Source organism: Manis javanica, chromosome 15 (genome assembly GCF_040802235.1).
Source record: "Manis javanica isolate MJ-LG chromosome 15, MJ_LKY, whole genome shotgun sequence".
Classification (NCBI taxonomy): Eukaryota; Metazoa; Chordata; class Mammalia; order Pholidota; family Manidae; genus Manis; species Manis javanica.
Window position 1 is genome coordinate 49,024,781 of NC_133170.1, and position 15,494 is coordinate 49,040,274.

Below are 15,494 nucleotides of genomic sequence, written 5' to 3' on the forward strand. Positions count from 1 at the left end.
AAAATCCCCTGACCCTGAGACTATTAAAAGAAGAGAGAGAAAAAGAGAAAGACAAAAGGACAAGGCATTACAATACAAACACATACAGAGTAGGGTCTAACAGTGACCCACGGGGAGAAGTGAGCAGCTCTGCCAAGGGCAGGGTCAGGGAAGACTCCATGGAGAAGGAGCCTTTCTGACTGGGGTTTAAAGCAATCATGTACATTTGCCAGATGAGGAGAAGGAAGGAAGAGCATCCCAGGCACAAAACACAGAGGCACAAACTGCCACATTATGTTTAGAGAACTGCCAATAGTCTGCTGGATTCAAGGGAAGGTGAGAGGGAAGAGTACGTGTACAGAAACACAGGCAGGAATGCAGATGCTAAACTGCTGTGTGCAGTCAGTGGGGAGTCACAGCTTTTAAGCATGTGCGTCATAATTAGACTTACTTTTTTGGAAATAGCACTCTGGTAGTAAGAGATGAATGAAGTGGAAAAGCGAAGCAGTCATGGACAGATGACTAGAGACAGGAAGACCAGTTATGTGGTACACTTTATCTCCAAGAAAACTTACAGAGTTCTAAGACAGTGCCAATGGGAACCAAGATAAGGGGACAGATTTTGGACTTGCTTCCTAGACAGTCAACAGGACTTGCTTACTGATTATATGAGCAAACTCCCAGGTTGCTGGCTTGTTAGTGATACCTCATAGTGCCAGAAACTAAAAGAAGGCACAGAAGTGGAACAGCAGGTTTTGAAATCAGGATAACAAACTCAGAATGCTGAGAGTGAGGGGGGCTTTAGGTATTCAGATGGCTGTTATTAGCTTGGCACTCCTGAAAATGTGACAGCTTAGGGACACAGATTTAAGACAGTGTGAGGGAAAAAAGCTTTGAGGATAGAAATTACTTGAGGAGACTATGTGAAGAGTACTGAGAACTGAACCTGACAAGCACCACTTGAGAAGGAGAAAAGCCATTTTCCTAAAGAGAAAATAAGTGGATATGTGTCGGTGAAGCTTTGTGTGGTAGGAAGCCAGGCAAGAGAGCAACAATACAGACCTCAGTGTATCAAACAGAAGAGTGATCTCCCTGGCATCACAATGCTCCTGTGCTTCGAATTTTAGCTCTGTACAGAGAACTCGCCAGCTCATAGGCTCATTTCTCAAGCCTTAATTAGACTGTTGAACATATCTACCTATATATCCCGTCTTTTAAAATCAACCTGTCCAGAAAAATCAACCTCTCTCTTTCAGACCATCATGCCTCCTGTTTTCCTCAGCTCTGAGCAACCTTCTTAGTTCCCTTCCTTTGGTTAACACTTGCCCACCCTGCTGGAAGATAGGTAAGTCTCTACTTTAAAATCCTCAATAGCACCAATCACTGCCAGTGACACAGGATGTGTCTGACAATTAACTAAGAGAAGAAAAAAAATAGTGTAAGATGACAGCTTACTTTGAAAGGCAAAGACACCTTTTTCTACTGTAAGACTTCCTTAACTGGTCATGAAGTAGAATTAATGTTTATGTTTTAAAACTGACACATTTTTTTTGGTTGGTGTTTCATGATCTTAATTTAGAATGCTACTGAATAGAGAGTATTTCTCTCTCATTTTAAAAGCTAAATCAAGTAAGTAGCTCTTTACATATATGACAGTCCTTGACGAATACATTTTCCTTCTATGGATCATTTGCTGTTACTGAACAACTGATTTCTTACCACAGTGAATTACAATAGAAAAAAAATGACTTAAGCATACAGTAAAATTAAAACACATACATACATTATTACAGTGGTGGAGTCGGCCAGTGAGATAACAGGAGATGCCATACCTTTTTCTTCTTCAGCAACTTTTTGCTGGCATCTGCCTTCATAGCAGTAATTTCAGGAACTATTCTTCTCCCATAAGGTGAGGGCATTGTCTCTTCCAGTTGAAGTTTCTTCACTTTAGGTTTGCCAACTTTACCTTTTATTGCTTTTCCAGACATTCCAGCCAGAACATCTTCTCGTTCTTGTGCTTCCACTTTCTGAAGTACAATTATAAAAGAAACAGGGAGAGGGTGGGTGCATAAACAACTCATTAGAAAAAACAATCACTACTGCATTAGAAATTGAAACTAACTTAATTCACTTAGTAAGGAATAGAGATTTCCTTTCAACTGATTTAGTCTAAGATAAAGGAATGGAAAAAAACAAGTAATTCTAAAACAGAAGAGTTAGGCTGTAGTCTCAGTTCTGTCTAACTAGCTTCTCACTAGGAACCCAAGAGTGTAGTGATTAAATGACTTCCATGCTCTCTTCTAATTCTAGGATCCTTTGATGCACTATGAAATAAAAACTTCTGATGACCAAGTGTCAGAATCCTAGCAAATCATACAAAAAGGCAGTTCTGTTAACAAGTATGAAGCTACTCTTTACTACTGCTTTAGCCATAATGGAAAGCTTTTTTTTAATTGTTCACAAACATAAATTAATGTCAGAAAGTATGAAAATTTAAAAAGTGCCGATATAGTTCTATTGAACTTAGGAGGGTCTATGTAATTATAAATGCAGATATAATCATGATTAATATTAAAGACTCTTCATTTTCAGAATTATTCTTTCAAATAATTAGCAAGTTTTGAAAGATACAAGGGAAAATGTCACTTTAATCTCTTGAAAGACAATTAAGAAATCTTTGTACATAATAGCATATAGAAATCACATAAAGCTTTGAAATCAGATCTGGATTTCAATCACAGCACTCCCAATATTACTTATAAATCCTTGGGAAATAAAAGTTATAATTTACAAGGCACCTACAATGGGCTAGGCATTAAAAATCATGAGACCCCCATTTTATGGATGAGGAAACGGGAAGTAATTGGTCTTAATGATAATGTTATAATTCCTCTCTAGAAATGTTACTTAACTTTCTAAGCTTCAAGATCTTCATTAACAGGTTACTATTAACCTCTCTCATTTGGGGTGGTGGAAGAGGTCATTCTGAGAATTATGTAGAGTACAGTGCCAGGATCTAACAGATAATGGTATCACAGACTTTAAATGATACAGGATCCATGTATCCTGTATCATGAAATTTAGCCCAAATCTTTTTAAATGTGAAAAATCACCACAACCAGAATAAATAAGCTGTTTGGGCTTACTTTGCTAATTATCAAATAATAAAATAAGGTGACAAATTAAAAGTGAAAGAATAGTATTATTCACTGGGTTTTGCATGAATACTATTAACAGGAATAATAATTTTCCTTTTCAATGTATGAGTATTTCATTTTTAATGGATATTGTAGTGTATAATAAATAACTTAATAGAAAAAAGGTCTCACATTTTTAACAACCTAATTTATTAATGATGTAATTAACAGTAAATCAAGGCATACTATATTGAGCACTTCAAAAATCAGTGAGGAAAGCCAGAACAATAGTACTAAAAATTCCAGAAACTCTATTAAGCGAGTAATATACTACACTCAATCCAGTTCAAATGCTGACTTAGGCTGTGAAAATAAAACAACAGCATGCAGACAGGACATAGATAAAACAACTAAAAAGTAAGAAAATATATGAGTAAATAATAAATAGTAACTGACCTTCTGCTCCTCAAAATCAGACTATCATACTACTACTATTAATTTATTCTAAAATTTTAAGTGAGTTAACTGCTTAAAAACAAATTGGCCAGTTTTGAAACAGTTTATATTTTATATCTTTCTCTACATTTTTTTCTTTCATTTTTAAATTAGAATTCTACCAAAGAAAACTAACTTATAACAAAAAAATTAAAATTACTCCATTAAAAGCCTAAACATTAAACTGAATCAATAAGCTAATTTGAAGTCAGTTAAGACTTATAGCTAACAGAAAGTATTAGAATTTATTCTAAATTTCAATTCCATAGTTTTTTATGTTAATCTACACCAGACATAACTTTTCTCTGTAACTTCATATAGCTAAAAGCTTAATCCTATTGCAGCTTATAAACACATAACCTTCACAGAATTAAAGGAAACTGAGATAATTAAATAAAAATTTTTCATTATTTCATAAACATTACTTTTGTAAATATATTTTAATGGAGACTTAACCTACCTCCAATTCTTCAACAAATGCTGCTAAATCTTCTTTCCAAAGATCTGAAGGAGATTTTCTTTTAAGATCACAGACCTCTCGACCCTATAATAAAAAGAAATAGTATGATTTAAACATTTAATAATTTTAGAATGTATAAAGCATAAATCAAAATACTTATTTGGGGAAAAAGAAAAAGATATATAACACCGAAATAGTTCCAAATTATTGAACCCACAAAAGTTCATACTTTTGCATCTCTCTGTTTAATCAGTTCTTCAACTTTTTCTTTAGTAAGAGACCACAGAGACATATTTAAAATATAATTAAAATCGGGGCCTGAAGGAGTTCCTGAATCAGAGGAACTATCATCATGCTGGTTTTGAGTTTCTTCCTCTTCTGCTGCCTGTAAAAAAATAATAAACTTTATATTAAAGTCCTGTAGAATACCAAAGCAATGTTGTCTGAATACTGAATTAAAAATTCCACAAATGCTATACTCTTAATGCTATATCCTCAGGGTAGTAAAGTTACTTTAGATTATCTGCATGATTACCTATAAAAATATATTTCCTATAAAAAGTTCAAATTTTCTAAAATAACACAGTAAGTTCTTCAAAAAAAATGGTATATTCAGTCCCTATTTATTAAGGAATCTGATGAAAAAGTAACTACTTTGCCCAGACACTAAGTCACAAAAATGAGAATTCTTAAATTAATAGAGTGGAACTAATGTTTTACTACTGCATCTTTGTCAGACTTTTATATTGGTGAGTAAATGAACAACTCGAAACAGAAAATAAACATAACTTGTGAATAATGTTTTATAATTGTAATAAAAAAGCTAAGGTACAGTCACTTGTTAAGGATAAATTCTTAGTAAAAGCTCTTTAAAGCAAGAATACATGTGTAAGGACTAAGGGGAAGTTCACTTAAGAATATAATAGCTGGTGAGTTAGAGTAAGGATTGTGAGAGATACTCTAACAATTATTCATAAGGTCTTTTTCTTAGAAACAGTTACAATAAAAAATCCTCATGCTAATATTCAATTTCAAAATCCAATTATTTTAATAGAAGTTATTATAGGTAGAGTCACTTTTAAAAGTTTTAAATAACAACAGCCATTAAATAAAATAAAATTTTAAAAATAACTTATCTGAGGCACTTAGATAACTGAAAATGACTGAGTTAACCATGAGACTCCATAAAAAAAAAAATTCACTTTTGGTAACCAAAAAAGAAAAAAAATTGATTTACAACTTAATTTAAAATTTTCAGTAAAATAGTATATATATGCAAAGTGTACTTTAGAAGGGATATAAAAATAAAAATTGCAAATCAAGATGCTTCATTACAGAAACAAACTATAAATTCAATTAAGCAACACTGGCCAAATAAGGAATGCTGTTTTTTGAGCTGACAGATGATTCATAAGTACCTAGATAACTTATGATAAATTAATAAATTCTACAGGTTTTAAAAATTCATGAAATAATGTGTTGCTACTAAATATTTAAGTAGTGAAGTTACTTTAGATTATCTGCATATACTACTATTAAAATATTATTAGGGTGTCATACAGTCCTGTTTAGACCCATACTTTGTAAGGATTTTTGCTCTAGGTTTTGGTGACACCCAAAGTTATTGTTAATGAGAGATGAATGTGAATCATTGTTAACATGAAGATGACTAACAATACTTTCAGAAATCAAGAAAAACTTTTCAGGTTCCAATGACAGAATTCTATTATGTTTCTGAAACAACTTTAATCTTCTAATTATCTGCTTTCTAATTCTCTCTTCTCTAACTCTATCCAGTAGGGCACTACAGCTCCTTTGGTTGTTGCCGCAACTCCCAAAGTCAATACATGGTCAAGATGCTGAGAAAATTTTGATAGTGACAATGAATTTATTGAAACGAAGCACTAGGTTTTACCCATGAAGTCTACTTCCACCAGAAGGGTATTCTCAAACTCTGAAATACCTTTATGTTTTAAAACTAAACATTAAATTCATTAGCTTACTAGTTAATTTTCTTTTTTGAAACACAATGAAAGGAAAGCAAAGCGCTTGGATCATCATAATTTTGAACGCCCCCCATCTTGTCCTATCCCATTTCCCTCAAATGATGAATATGCCTATTAGCTTACTATGTAAGTGCTAAATAGAGTTAACTCTAATTTCATTCACTATAATATATGGCATTCTACAGACTTCAAATTGAAAAAAGCTTTAAACAATGTAAATGAAAGCAGTATTTCAATGTAGTTTGATGAAAAGTATGAGAAACTTCATGGCTGAGAACTCATAAATGTAGGGAAGTTTAAAGTTTCAGTTCAAGTTATGTCATATAATCATAACTGTATTTCATAAAGATGCTAACATTATCAGTATCATATATACATAATATTCTAATTATCCAAAAATTTAATCATATCCAATTTTCTTCCTTTCGTACATTTGTGTTCTCAATCTCAATGTTATACTACCTCCTTAGACTTTTAATTATACACATCAAGAAACTAATTCTTGAGAGGAATCTCAAAGTTTCAGTATTTTATTCACAGAATTAACACTAGTACTTCATGTTCTTAAATGGACAACTTAATTAAAAATCATCAGACTTTCTATCTTAAGTTCCAGAGTTTAAATCGCTGGCCAAAGACATAAGCATAGGACAGAGCACACACTTGGTGCTTGATAAATACTGTAAGATTGAACATTTTGTCTCTAGTCTTCCCAACATAAACCGACACCAGATAAAGTGAATAGTGACTGGATACCATATTGTGACCACAGACGGACCAGTATGAAATGATTTACATGCTACTAGTGTAGCTCCCAGAGAGCATACATGCACCTCACAAAATCCACCACCACAACTGACACCCTTTAATGGCAAGGTCAGAAAAAGGCCAAGGAGACTGAGCTACCTTCTCACACCTGGAGTCATTTCTCCAGGCCCTAGTTGAGTCACACTGGCAAAGTGCTTTGTGGTGCGTATGCACTGCAAATTCCTGTACTGTGTCTGTTCTGTGGATAAACAGAAGACTTCAGTCTCCAAAAAGACAACTCAGCAACTTTAGCAGCTAAATTTAAAATTGAGGGGTTGGGTTTTTGTTTGTTTTGGAAGTTGATTTTAAATGCTTCTCTCAATGTCTTGTTCTGCAAATGATTACCTTTTCTTGTGCTTCTTTCCAGGCTTTCACTGGGTCAGATTCATAACCTCTCTGGACTAACATTTGAATCAAATCTTTCTTTGACCTATTCTCTATGTGAGGGAAAAATAAAGTTAGGATCAAGAAAAGAGATTCAATTTGAATTTGTTTATATTCTACTGATAAAAATGTCTTCTATTAATAAAGATTTTTTTCCATTTTAACTAATGTTTAAATTTTTAAAGGTTGCATCTTACCTATAGTAATTTTTCCTTGTATCTTCTCTAAAATAAAACGGGCTTGATTGTTAAGCTTTGTAGATTCTGCTCCCAACATTCCTACTAGCCACTCCTTACGTAAACCATAATAACTTAATCGTAAATCAAAGAATTCTTTCAAAATGTCTTGTACGGTTTCATACTTCTTTAGACATCCCATATGATCAAAGAGTACCTAAGCAAAACACAGTTTTTTAAGATTACATAAATCTGTACTGGTATTTTTAAGTTGACATCTATAGTACTGAAAACACATAATACACTTATACAAACACACACCACCCCTAAAACTTGTTTAAAGACCAAACTATTAAGTATATTTCTGTAAATATTCCTTTGGACTCTAAGCAAATGATAAATTCAGCTCTCAAAACTATGAAAATATTTGAAATGGGAATAATTTTGAGAGATAAAAATAGATCTTTAGAAAAGGTTCTTATTTAAAGTGGCTATAAAACCACCTAAAATTTTTTTTGACTCAAATCATATTCTAAGTTTTAAAATGTTAAATTTAAAGTTCTCTCCCTACCATATACTCAATGATATACAGTTTTATAAGGCAGCTTAGAATTATGAGGAGATAATGCTAATTAACAAGGGGCAGACGGCACATGAAAATCTTGCAACAATCACTTTCCTAAGTTTTAGTCAGTGTGTGTATCCTATGTGTTCAAGCCAGATAGACAAATGCAGAATAGGGATGAGAATAGTAGGTAACGTAGAGGAAAAGGAATGTTAGCTATACATTCTTCAGCAAATGTACACATTTAGACTTACTTTAGCAACTCCCATCATGAAGCTAATTACAAAATCCAATTTTGGGCATGCAAGAAAGGTTAATAACAAATATAATCAATTACCATGGAATTACAAGTAAGCGTTGTTTGAAGTTTAAAAACTTTATGTAATCCAGCAGCTTCTGCTTGTGCTAGTTTCTCTTCAGTCATTTTCACCACAAATTTCACAGTTGTATCAGTATGATATTCCTTATAATCAGAAATCAATGCTGGTGTTTTATCTGTTCCATTTAGCATAGGTTCTAAAACCTGCTCTTTGTATACCTATTGAAGATTTAAAAATATGTAATTTTATCATGACACACACTCACGTTCTCATACTACAAGTCATGCAATTTTTTAAAAATCCTCAACTCTGGTGGGGTGGGGGGAGAAGAAACCTCCATCTCCATCGTCTCCTATCCAGTCACTATAGAAGACAATCTATGGGACTCTCGATGGTAAAGAAGATACACAAGGTAGCAGTTCTGATCTGCTCATACTCCACAGGGCAAGGACAAGGCAGAGAGTTATGAAGAGAATGACATCAATTAGAACTAACAAGAGATGACATACACACTTTCAGATTTGTAACAGCTGATACTGACTGACATGAATTTATTGACCATATTTATAAGGGTTCAAAACACTATTACACATTCTACTCATTTCAAGATAAACAAGATAAAAGTCTCTTAAAAAGCTAGCTTAAGTCATTCTATACTTAAGTAAGTTAAAATTATTTTAAGTTACTAGTTGAATATTCAAAGCACAAATTGAATTGGGTAAAAAATGTGTCATAAGAATTTTTAAACACCACATGGACTTTGGGCAAATAACAAGGAATCATATTCTTACCAGAAATCATTGCTTAGTGCAATGCCCTCTTCACAGGCAGCTCACACACCTATACTGACCTGTGTCCAGGTTCTAACTGGAAGCTCTGTAATCTCTACTGTGTTTCTATCCACCACAAATATTTCACCACTGACTGCATACTGGTTTTGACCAAGTTCTTGGATTGTCCCTTTAAAGTTTTTATAGTTTGGAAGCTGCAGAGAAAAATAAAAATAACTTGATGCCCCGACTTCTCTCTTAAGAACCACATTTGAATGCCCCTTTGTCTATGGTCTACTGCTACTGACAGATTAATACTACTGAAATTAAATGCCTCATCCGCATGAGCCCCTCTCCAAATAATCACTCTATCTTGAATTCACAGGTTCTGCTAATATAATCTCAACATCTGCCAGTCTCAAAACCTAGCATCATCTTCCTCATCTTCCTAGAATTTTTTTTTAAACCTATTGCCTCCCTAGGGTAATAATGCCTTAAATTCAAACTCCTTGGATGTTACACTGAAATCCTTCCACAGTCTGGACCCAATCTACCATTTCTCCAATGATTTGTCTCCCAGACCACTACTCTTCTTGCATATTTTGCTTGAATATTTTGAATATTCTCACTTTCACTCACTCTACCTACCAGCCTTGACACACATTCAAGCTCCCCACAGGCCACTCATCTATATAAACTTTATTCATCCTTTTCAGTCTAATTGCAGTGATCTCTCCCTCTTCTAAATTTGTTATTATCACTAACAAGTTAGGCAATAGCATAGGATTTTTTCTGGCACACTAAAGAACTATTAGTATCTTCTGTCACTGTAAACTTCACAACAACAGGTGAACTTTGCAAAGACAGGGATCACAGTTCTTTACGTCACCCCTTAGCACAGTACCATATAGAGATATACAGATACACACATATGTGTATATATATATAGATAGATAGACAGATAGATATATATATATACACACATATACATATATCTACATGAGCACACAAGGAGCATATATTGATCAAATATATTGACTTAATATTCTAAAACTGTATCTGGAAGAATGAGAATAAAACATAACCATAAAAAGTAGTTTGATGCTTCGTGGAAAAACAGATTTTAAATCATGCTCTTATAATCTGAATTTTTATTCCATTTTGGAATACAAAAATCAATATTTAGTAAAGTATATAATGTTGTACACCTGAAACCAATACTGTATATCAACATACTTCAATTAAAAATATTAAAAATAATGTAGTTCAACAGTGGGCTGAAAATTAATAAGAAAATGAAAAACTTAGAAATAAATAAATATATTGTTTGTTTCTATATGGTAGGTTTATGAAGTATTTTTTCTTCTTTGCTAATTTATATTTTCTACAAAGAGTACTATCATTTTTATAATCAAAATACACTTTTACTTAAGTGAATTATGATTAAGGGAAATTCCCAAATGATTTTAAATCATGTAAAAGAGGGGAGGACATTTTTGAGAGGTTTTCTTGGTGGGAGTTTGGTGGATGAACCAAGCATAGTGAACAATGCAAGAAAAGGGAAAAATTATAATATGGGGATACATTAAAATATATACAAAGCATCCTAACAACCCTAATAGGACTTAGGTTGAGAACAAAAGCCTAAAATTACATACAATTTTGTAACAGAAGCATTATTCTCTATATAATTTAGATACCTGAAACCTGAAACATGGGGTATTTTTAAGTTTCAAGGTACAGTTTCTCCCCATAAGCCTTATCTCCAGACTTTTTTCAAAGTTTCTATCCTTTAATGTAAACACTTATCAAGTTACACACTAACAAGATCTTCATTGTCCACAATATGTTCTAAAATAAAATCAGTTCCATTACTTTTCTAAAATGGCTAGACTTTGTAGTTCACACATTATCATTTGTTATATAAACAATGTAAGCAATAATTTCTAATAATTACCATGGGATGAGGATCCAGGCCATCTAGCATTCGTCTGACATTGTTCACAATTTCCCTAGCATCATAGTTGGGTAGTTTACAAGCCCATCCAGTACCAATGCCCTCAGCACCATTTATTAAAACCATGGGAATTATGGGAATATACCACTCAGGCTCTACACGTTGATTATCATCATAAAGGAATTTAAGCAGGTTGTCATCCACCGCAGGAAAAAGCAGTCTTGCTAAAGAGCTAATGAAAGGAGAAAGAAAAATATTTGGGAAAATGTCATGTTTTTAGCAAATAAAGGCTTTATACATAATTAAAGACTTCATATTTCAAAATGTATAAAGAATATATATTTTTAAATGATGACATGTGTTTAACAACACAATTTACATAACCTTATTACCAAATAGATTTATTTCTCTCTAGTACAAAGCCAGAATAAAATAGTCCTATTTTATTTATCTAATTACTTACCTCTATAAATTCTTAGTATTGGTAAGATTTCCTCTTACTCTCACTAAACCACAAAACCCATCTTCAGCCTAAAAAGTAAAGTTGGGTCAAAAAAAAAAAATATCCTTACGTTCATTAGGACTGGTTTCACCAAAAATTCACAAAAAATAAGATTAACAAACTTCTTCTATTTTCAATAAAATAATTTGGAATATTTACCCTCATTAGAATACCTAATCATATCTCTCTATAGTTATAATTCTATTAAACATCTGGTTAGTGCCAATAAACTTCAAACAGAACTTCATACCACTGTATCAGTGAATTGTTACCTTAACATTGTGAAAATATAGCGAGGGCTGGCAGCATCTTTGCCACCATGAAGCCGAGTTCCAAACTGACCAATAGGCTGAAGCAAGTTAATATTGTTACTTCCCACGAAGTTCTGAGCCAAATTCACAATAGTCATCATTAATGCTTGCTGTAGAAAAGAAACAGACAGAACATTAATATTCTAAATTTTCTATACACATTCCCTAATTATTATTAAAATTGATTCTCTTACATTCCCAAAGACCTTATAAAAGGAAAAATATTTTGTTATGCTTAATTACCATTCTTCATGCCAGTAAGTATAGCTCTCAACTGACTCTAATAGTAATGCTTACTTCTCCATGATGATAAGCAGACATCTCAGCAACAGATCCAGCCAACTGGGCAACTTTTACTTCACGTTTATCATTCCTCTTGAAACAAGTAAATAAAACTTTTCGTTGGCCTGGTTTAAAGCCTATTTTTAAAAAGAACAATCTTTTTAAAAAACATTACTCAAGATATGCTGCAATTTTTTTTTAGTGATACTTATGTTCTATATATTCAAGAGAAAAAAGCAAAGATGTAGTTTGCTTTTGAAAAATAGCTAAATATTTTACTTGAGCTTCTATAACAAAGCTGAGTACATACTAACATGTTTTCATACCATCTCAATCTTCCAAAAATGAAGTACTGATTGAAAGACCATCTTCTGGTCTTAAAGAACTGCTCAGTGGCACCAAACTCCTTAGACATGAGTTTCCAAACACTAATACACCCAAAATGTCAGTTGTAACTAAAGTACCAGCAAACCACCAATGAGCCTCAAAACTGTATTATTAGAGTACCCCAAATCAGAAAAACTCTATAAAGAAAAGACATACTGTGTTAGTTAAGAATGCAGGCTTTAGAATCTCACTGATCTGGGTACTCTTCTCCACTTGGCCATTTACCATGTGACTTTTCACAAGTTACTAAACAATAAGTCTCAGTCTCCTCATCAGTGTAATAGAAATAATTACCTTCCTAAAAGGGTGATCATAAGGATAACATGACATAATGCAAGCAAAGCACTCTGCTTCCTTATCATTCTTCTTGCTCTAGGCCAAAGAGCATAGTAATAAACTTTTCAGTATATGCTAGCTATCGTCATCATCATCGTGGGCCCAGAGCATGGTAGAAACAAGAGGATGATAAAATATGGCCACTTTCCTTGAGATTTTATAATCTAATTGAGGAGGCAAAATTAACAAAAGTAAAATAAGAGGCACACAATTATTGGCATAGAAGCTTAGGCATCTGAGACCAGTTTAGACTGCAATTGTTAGGAAGGACTTCATAGTAGGGATGTAACATAGAACTAGATGGGATGGGTAGAACCATCTGCTATTAGCTGAAAAACCAAAGAACACAAAGATCAACTAACTTGCTATAAGTTTTGAAATGAAAATTTAAAAGTTCTACAAGACTAAAATTTGCTCTACATACTGGGTAGCAGTTTCTAAAATTTTTTTGTCAAGTTAAGGAAGCTAAAAGTATTAGCTTTTTTGGGTACTGAGGTATGAAGATATTTTTTAAATCTAGTCTCTGATATATATTTTACAATTTATCAAGGTCCCATTTTACTTCTTATTTTAAAAATTCTGCAATTAACTTGGGACAAAAACTTTAAGACTGTGCCATAGAGTTAATTTTCCTGAAAAACTCAAAAAGGGTTTAAGAGACTTAAATTAAGGAATATAAAAGATTTCAGTCCTACCAAAACATCTCAAAAGCAATTAAAATATACTCAACATACAAAAGTGAGATTTTTAAAAAGCTACTTACCATCAACAAGAGATGGTATAGATCTTTCATTGTCTGAGTTTGAGAACAGAATCAATTCCTTGTTGATGAAATCATTGTAAGTCAAATGCTTTGTTGCTGTACCATATAAAAATTGCTAAGAGAAAAGTTATACAGCAATATTGTCATTACGAATGCATCAATTTTAGTCTCTTTCTTTCTTCCCCCAGATCACCATTCTTTACAACTAACCTCTGGTAAGCCATGTAACCTACGCTGTCTCCGATCTTCCATAAAATTTGTTAACCATTCTTTTCTGTCATCAATCTTCTTCTTACTGAATGCCTAAAAGATTCCAGGTAATAATTCCACACATTAAAAATAACATGAATTTAAAAAATTTAAACTTAAAAAGGCAAGTAACTATTAATCTCTGGGAAACTAAGGTATTTTTCAAACACTTGTATCAAAAATATACTTGAAAAGGGTTGTTAGAGTAAAGAACTATGAAAGGAGGGCAAAAGCTGTGTGTGGGGCGGGGAGCTGGGAACTGAAACCCTAAGATTAGAGCAGAATTCAATAAAGACTTTAATAGTAAAGAAAACAAAGACTAGGAAGTTTGTACCCTTTGAAATATGAAAAGAGAAACAACATATTAAAATTTAAGAGACTGATTAACCCTATGCAATGTGCGAACCTTGCTTGGATCCTGACTCTCAAAAAATAAACACTACAAAAATAAGTATTTTAATCAGGAGAATTTTAACACTAAATATTTAAGGTTATTAAGGAAAGGTATGACAGGTAGGGAGATGGATATTTATGAAAGATTTTTTTTTTGTAACTGAAGTATAGTTGACATAATATTAAAATAGTTTCAGGTGTACAAATTAACTTCATTACCAAGGTAATGGCAGCATCATCTTCAGGACCAGCATATCTAAACAAGATGCGATGCCTTTCCATATCAGCAAAATATTCCTTTGCTTCTTTAGCTGTACTGGTACCCAACCCTGTACAATTTTAAAAATAAAAGTGAAAGTAAGTCAGACAGAGAAGGGAAAATACTGTAGGATTTCACTTATATGTAAAATCTAAGAAAGTCAAATTTCTAGAAAGAAAGAGCAGAATGGAGGTTGCCAGGGGCTGGGGCAAGTGAGAAGAGAAATAGGACACGTCTGTCAAAGGGTACAAATTTTCAATTATGAGTAAGTTCTAGGGATCTAATCTACAGCATGGTGTCATAACTAATAATAATATATTGTATATTTGGAAATAGCTGAAAGAGTAGATCTTAAATGTTCTCTCCACCCCCAAAAGAGGTAACTATGTAAGGTGACAGATGTTAATTAACTTGATTGTGGTAATCATATCACAATTCATATGTAAATCAAATCATCATATTATGCATCTCAAATACAGTTTTATCAATTATACTCAATAAAGCTGAAAAAATAATTTAAGTGAATCATGAACATTAATGGCTATTTAAAACCATTAGGTGAAGTGATGGATCAGGCTGGCAATATGTGTATCAACTGATCAATTTTAACAGACAAGGAAAGACAAACCAGATCTTATATGCCTCCCAACATAAGCGTACAATGCCACCTATTAAATATTTTTTGCCACATAAATCTAATCAAGCCTTATTTAACTACCAGTTAACAGAAAATAAAAAGCAGAAAAACACACGCAGGTATTGAAACTAGAGGGATAATTAGCAAAATCCAGAATGTGGGAAGTTATATAAAACAAACAACTTTTTGAACAAATAAATTGTAAGGAAAAAATATGAAAAGTGAAACAATATATTAAAATTTAAGAGATTTATTAACCCAGTGCAATGTGTGAACCTTGCTTGGATCCTGACTCTCAAAAAATAAACACTACAAAAAT

The 15,494-nt window shown here is 32.8% G+C and overlaps 1 protein-coding gene across 3 annotated transcripts in view; it reads right to left on the reverse strand.

Annotated features, from left to right (window-relative positions):
• The window catches only part of TOP2B (DNA topoisomerase II beta), a 64,876-nt gene that overhangs the window by 12,543 nt on the left and 36,839 nt on the right, over positions 1-15,494 (reverse strand). For all 3 annotated transcript variants that reach the window (XM_037008585.2, XM_037008584.2, XM_073223411.1), the window contains 13 exons: positions 14,499-14,608; positions 13,848-13,940; positions 13,638-13,752; positions 12,167-12,288; positions 11,831-11,979; positions 11,057-11,288; positions 9,180-9,314; positions 8,347-8,547; positions 7,466-7,661; positions 7,230-7,321; positions 4,301-4,456; positions 4,072-4,155; positions 1,812-2,006 (listed from right to left, as the gene is read on the reverse strand). In XM_037008585.2, the coding sequence (XP_036864480.1) occupies positions 1,812-2,006; positions 4,072-4,155; positions 4,301-4,456; positions 7,230-7,321; positions 7,466-7,661; positions 8,347-8,547; positions 9,180-9,314; positions 11,057-11,288; positions 11,831-11,979; positions 12,167-12,288; positions 13,638-13,752; positions 13,848-13,940; positions 14,499-14,608 (1,880 nt within the window). The remainder of the gene's footprint in view (positions 1-1,811; positions 2,007-4,071; positions 4,156-4,300; positions 4,457-7,229; positions 7,322-7,465; positions 7,662-8,346; positions 8,548-9,179; positions 9,315-11,056; positions 11,289-11,830; positions 11,980-12,166; positions 12,289-13,637; positions 13,753-13,847; positions 13,941-14,498; positions 14,609-15,494) is intronic.